At 39.4% G+C, this 5,954-nt stretch overlaps 1 protein-coding gene and 1 pseudogene across 1 annotated transcript; both read right to left on the reverse strand.

Moving 5' to 3' along the window:
- LOC143584769 (uncharacterized) lies at nt 1-1,546 on the reverse strand (annotated as a pseudogene).
- A 903-nt stretch (nt 1,547-2,449) lies between these two features.
- Nucleotides 2,450-4,494, reverse strand: LOC143584772 (polygalacturonase At1g48100-like). The gene is made up of 6 exons (XM_077066743.1): nt 4,129-4,494; nt 3,629-3,796; nt 3,508-3,552; nt 3,223-3,430; nt 3,051-3,132; nt 2,450-2,960 (listed from the first exon to the last, which is right to left on the reverse strand). Exons 1-6 carry the CDS (start codon nt 4,492-4,494, stop codon nt 2,453-2,455), a joined length of 1,377 nt encoding a protein of 458 aa, XP_076922858.1. The 3' UTR covers nt 2,450-2,452.
- Between the last annotated feature and the right edge of the window lie 1,460 nt (nt 4,495-5,954).

A 5,954-nucleotide genomic window follows, 5' to 3' on the forward strand; every position in this document is an offset into this window, starting at 1 on the left:
ACTAATCAGCATGTAAAACAAAAGCGTGCGGCTGTTACTTATCTAGTGTCTGGCCAGTCCAGGAACTTAGTGCCTTGAAGAGAAGGCGGGAGATACGACTGGGAGGAAGAAGGGTTGTCCGGAGGATAAATATAACCTTTCCCATATCCAACTTCTTTCATCAGTTTGGTCGGTGCGTTTCTCAGGTGAAGAGGACCCCCCTCATTTTGCCCAACCGAATCTCTCACAGCCTTCCTGGCAGCCTCTAGCGCTCTGTATACAGCTACCGATTTAGGAGCAAGCGCCAGATACACAACACACTGCGCCAGATTGATGCTGCACTCTGGCATGCCAAGAAAATGGCAGGCCTGGTAGCAGGAAACAGCCTGGGTGAGGGCTGACGGGTCCGCCAATCCAACATCCTCACTGGAAAACTGTATAAGCCGGCGCGCGATGTAGAGAGGCTGCTCACCGCCTTCCAGCATCCTCGCCAGCCAATAGATTGACGCGTCTGCATCACTTCCTCTCATGGACTTGTGGAGCGCACTGATGAGATTGTAGTGCTGCTCCCCGTCTTTGTCGTAATAAACATGCTTGCTTTGTAAAGCTTCTTTCGCGTCATCCATGCTCACATCAATAGTAGAATCAGAATCAGAATCCGTACGTAAACGTGCAGCACCAGCAGCAGTAACGGCTGAAATCTCAAGAGCATTCAGAGCAACCCTTGCGTCTCCATCGCAATGCTGCGATAAATACTCAACGACCTGGTCACTCACTCGGACAGGGACACCGACACTCAGGGCCAAGCCTCGGTCGGCGTCATCCACAGCACGCGTAAGGATGGTGGCAACATGTTGTGGTTCAAGGGGATTTAAAACGAGAACTCTACAGCGCGAGAGCAACGGCGTAATCAAATGAATGGAAGGGTTTTCGGTAGTGGCACCAATGAAAACAATAGTACCGTCCTCGATCACGGGCAGGAAGGAGTCCAACTGAGACTTATTAAACCTGTGAACCTCATCAACAAACAACACAGTACGCGTAACGGTAGTACCACTAATTGCATTATTATTGTTTTTGTGTTTTCTAGCTAGGTCTACAATATCCCTAATGTCTTTGACACCAGCAGTGACAGCGGATAAAGAACGAAATTGGTAGGGGGAGGAATTGGCAATGGCGCGGGCGAAGGAGGTCTTACCGGTGCCGAAGGAGGGCAAGCGGGCGCAGTCGATGGCGGGGCGAAGGAGGTGGTCTTGCCCTACGATTTCAGTGATGGTTTGGGGACGCATTCGGTCGGGCAGGGGTTGTTCGTTTGAAATTGAATGATGGCTCTTTCGTTTTTTGAGGGCCTGTGGTTGTGGTGGTTCCGTTGCTGCTGGTGGTGGGTTTTTTGAGGCGGGAGTGAAGCGGAAGAAGTTGTTGTTTATTTTAGGTTTTGGTGGGTGAGAATCCAGTCGGTGGCAGTGAGGAGAGAATTGCGGCCGGCGGTGGCGGAGAGTGCTTGAGAAATATGGTCGTCGGAAAACCCCATTTCAAGAAGCTGCTGCTTTTCCTTTTCATTCTCCATTTCCCTCCTTTGGATACAAAACTAAACTTACATTTGTACCTATACGAGCTGCTCGTGAGCTTGATTTGATCGGTTTTGAAATGAAGATTGTTTATTGACGAGTCTAAGCTCGTTTAGGCTCTTATGTATTTTAAGTTTTATTTATTTTAGACTTCTATCTATTAACTTTATACTATACGAGCAAGCTTAGGCATTTTTTAGGTGTTCTCAAAAGAAATAAATATTTTTTAAATTAATAAGTAATAAACAAACTGAACTCAAACCTATTCAAGCTTGGTCTTGGGTCAGCTCATTTCCATCCCTATTTGTACCTCAAATTAACAATCTCTCTTTTCAAATATCTATATGACCAAAAAAACGTCACCTTTTGACTTCAAGAAAAACATAGAATCTTTAGAATTTACCTGAAAAAAATCACTAAGATTTTAGAAAACGAAAGGTCACCAGAACCAAATAGATTAAAAACATGTTGTAGTTCAAATCTAGTCTCCCCATTGTTACTTATACTTGTGTATTTCAAATTTGAAATTTTTTTTAACTTTATCCATTATGTGATGTTTGCTAGTTAAATAATCTCGTAACTTATTGTATTTACTTTTCTTCTTTTCTAGATGAAAGACCTTGATTAAGAAAAAGAAACATCAACCACATGAAACTAGCCATATCATCAAGATGCATGTTAAGAAAAATGGTCAACACGATCTTTGCTTAATCATAACAACCGGTACATCATACAAATACTAACCTCATCACCCAATAAGGTTACCAAACTAAACCCTACAAGGATGAGTCCTAGAGTAGTGTAACATATATATGGCTAACATATTGATCATATAGGGGGGTGGGGTTCCTTCTATACAGTATTTTAAATACCCATATAATAATTTTTTATTTTTTTTTGAAAATTCAAGTGCACTCCCCATATGCGAATTTGTCGGATAGCGACTCGGGCAAACCATCTAGTAAACAATCAATTGGAGGTATGGTGAGAGTCTCCTGCACCCCATATGCATTCCAACAAAATGGATCATCCACCAACTCCCCTTCAAAAGGCAGCAACTCAACCTCAGACATAGTTATGTTGGTACAAGCAACCGTGTCGCTGCAGGCAAAATGTATCGGAGGGCTGCGCACGTCGTATGTCCCCTTGATGTTTCTGTAAGTTATGTCTCGAACATACACTGCCGAAGTCTGGTTTACGCAGTTCTTGTTTGCGCAATAATATTGGTCTATGATGGCACAGTTCCTCACATTCTCCATTTGGATGTTCTCGAAAGCTATCCCTGTTACCGACCCGGCCCCACCCTGCCATGTCTTTATCCTCACCCCGTTGTCAGAGTCGTGAATCATTACGTTTCGTACGCTTATGTTTGAAACACACGCCTCGGAGTTGTGCACCCCTAGGCTCCCAATACTGCACCACACAATTATTTATTTATTTAATTACTTCACTCCATTCACTACACTACACTAGCTAGCATAATAAATTTAAGTAGACACTCACCTGATCCCATGACTAGGCCCACAAGTCACACCCTCTATATCAACATCCACGCAACCCGGGCCAATGGAAATGCAGTCATCCCCTGATAACATAACATAACATAACATCCATCAGGAAATAAATACCAACAAATATATAAATGAATGAATTAATTAAGTGTTTATATATATACCATTGCCTATCATGGAATTGTAGATGCCCACAGACTTTGTGTTCTCGATATGGATGCCGTCCGTGTTGGGGCTGAGTTTAGGCGAAGAAACGGACAGTTTATCGATGAGTACTCCTTGGCACCCGTCGAACTTCACGTGGAACATTGGACTGTTTTGGATTCTTAGTCCACTCAATGCCAGATTTGAGCTCATAAAGAACCGAATTAACTGAACAACAAGTTAACAACAGATGATCATTAAATTACCCAGCCAAAGCATTATTGAAATAAACTAGGTCTACTTACTGTAGGGCTGTCACATGGTCCAGGCAATGTTGACCCATTGGGACCCTGGTGAAATCATCACATTTATTTATATTATTAGTAAGTAGAAATAAATTGTGTAAATAAATTGTCAATTAGTTACCTTGTGAGGCTTGCAGGGTAGGTCCCACCAGTCTTTGCCATGGCCTTCAATGGTACCAGTTCCAGTTAATGTCATATTATTAAGTTTATAGAACACTAGCCATTGCTTGTTGCTGTCTTTCTTTGGCCAGCAATCCGGTCCTGCCGGCGGACTTAGGGTCCCGTCTACCTTCAAGTTTCACACAAATCCAAATCACAAAGCTTACTTAATTACAGTGCCGTCTCCGAGGCAAAAAAAAAAAGGTATATAAGAAAAATGCTAGTAGAGCCTAGTTTAACTTTTTTTGTTTATTGTTTTGTATTTGTTTATCGCGACAATAGTTTTTGTTTTTGCTTATTGTTTTTTAAAAAACAAAACTATATATACTCCTACTTTTTTTTGTTATTAATCAAAACCAATTTTAAACTGAAAAACAGTGATTACATCAAAACAGAAGGCTAGCGGATAATTTGTGCCGCTACTCCTGCTTAATTGATTAGAAGGAATAAAACAAGTCTTACTTGAAACACAAGACCTGGTTTACAAGGCCCTGAAAAAATAGTGGAAGTGATCATGAAGGTGCAACCAGAGGGTACTAAAATAGTAGCCCCTTCCACAGCACAAGCTGCCTTCCAAGCAGCCACAAAGGCAGCAGTGTCATCTGTAGCACCATCTCCAATGGCACCATAATCCGTGACATCAAAAACACAGCTACTTTGATCATCAACTGGAGCCGAACCCGGGTCCGAAGGGACCGCGGGTGGGAAAGCAGGTGCAACACCTGCATCTGAACCTTTCTTTTGTTTTTTGTGGAAGTGAAACCTTCCTTCCACAATGCAGCTGGTGGTATGCATAACCAGCAGTATAACCAAAATGAATACCTTCATTCTTGTATGTTAACAAGATAGATGGGATGAGTTAAGTAAGTTAACGGCTGTGGAGGGAGGCTGCCATTTATATTCGAAGAGCATGCATAAGGAGGTTGACACGTGGCAATCCCTTGTTGGGTTGGCTTCCTATGGAATATGTGGCTCTCTACACTTTTCACTTTTCATTTTTCATTTTTTATGTAATTTATTTTAGCAGTGTATCCACATGCCATGGTTAATATTACTGACTACTGACTTAATTTGACTGGTGGTAATCAACAAGAAGTTGATGGAATATTATTAAGTTGTGGAGATTGCTCATATCTTTAAAAGTTAATAATATTTCTTTTCTATTTTATAGTATATCAACCTATATAAATCTCTTTTTTTATTTTAAACAATATTGCTTTCAGCTAGTTAGTATGAACAAGTTTTAAAGCAGAAAATTGTATTAAGTGTTAACCCGGGAGATAACAAGAACACAAATATTGATCAATATTAATATTGAACATGAGTTACAATGAAATAAAATAAAAACAAATAAACATGGCTTGTAACTTTGTATAGACCCCAATTTCCAACTCTACTAGGACTTAAATACCAATTTAAACTTCAAACAAAACATAAGTAATTTAATTAAACTCTTTAGCTTTTAACTGCTTGATAACCACCCATCCCTTAATATTGCTTTATTATAGTTTCATATGAAATACAATGAATATTTAATTTCTCAATAGAAATAGAAAATATATATATATATATATATATATACTAGCTAGGTTGTGTGAAAAGGATCGATTTGTGTTGTGTGGGGTGAGGGAATTATTCTCATATTTAATGCTCTCTTTTTTTTTTTTGGGTAGTCCGTGAAGAAAAAGAGTGATTGCTTTCTCGAACAGTGTATTTGGTTTTTAGTTATCATTTTGGTTCAAGAAAATGGTAGTTGAAAATGCTACAAGCATATATATAAACAACATACTTTAAAAAAAAAAAATTCATTTCATTCTTGTGAAGGCTATTGATTTTATGCAGTTTGATAGTTAAGTCATAAAACGTGTGCTTAACACGTTCTCACTTTGATTTCATTTATTATTGCTAACTTTTATGTAGGTTGCTTATTCTTTTAAGGCCAAGTGATCTCATTTTAATAAAAAAATTTAACTAAAATGATTGTGTTTCAGTTAAACCGTTACACGACGGTTGGTATGCCCTTATGTCTTACGTCTACATGACGGTTAATGAATACCATCCATAACTCATGGTCTAATAGGTTTTTTTTTAAATGGCAAACTAACCTACCCTTATATAATCCTATAGCCCACCTACACTCGCACATTGCAAGATATATGAACCTCCATCTCTATGATAAAAGAGAGACGTCTTACCACTACATCGTATCTTTCGGTAAGAAACTCTTCTTGAACTTTAACATTATTATTTAAGAATTCCATGTTGATTTTAAAGGAGATAAAAAAGAT

The sequence above is a fragment of the Bidens hawaiensis genome, unplaced genomic scaffold (genome assembly GCF_021521415.1).
Source record: "Bidens hawaiensis isolate Kalapana, Puna unplaced genomic scaffold, B.hawaiensis_p1.1 tig00033305_1, whole genome shotgun sequence".
Lineage (NCBI taxonomy): Eukaryota > Viridiplantae > Streptophyta > Magnoliopsida > Asterales > Asteraceae > Bidens > Bidens hawaiensis.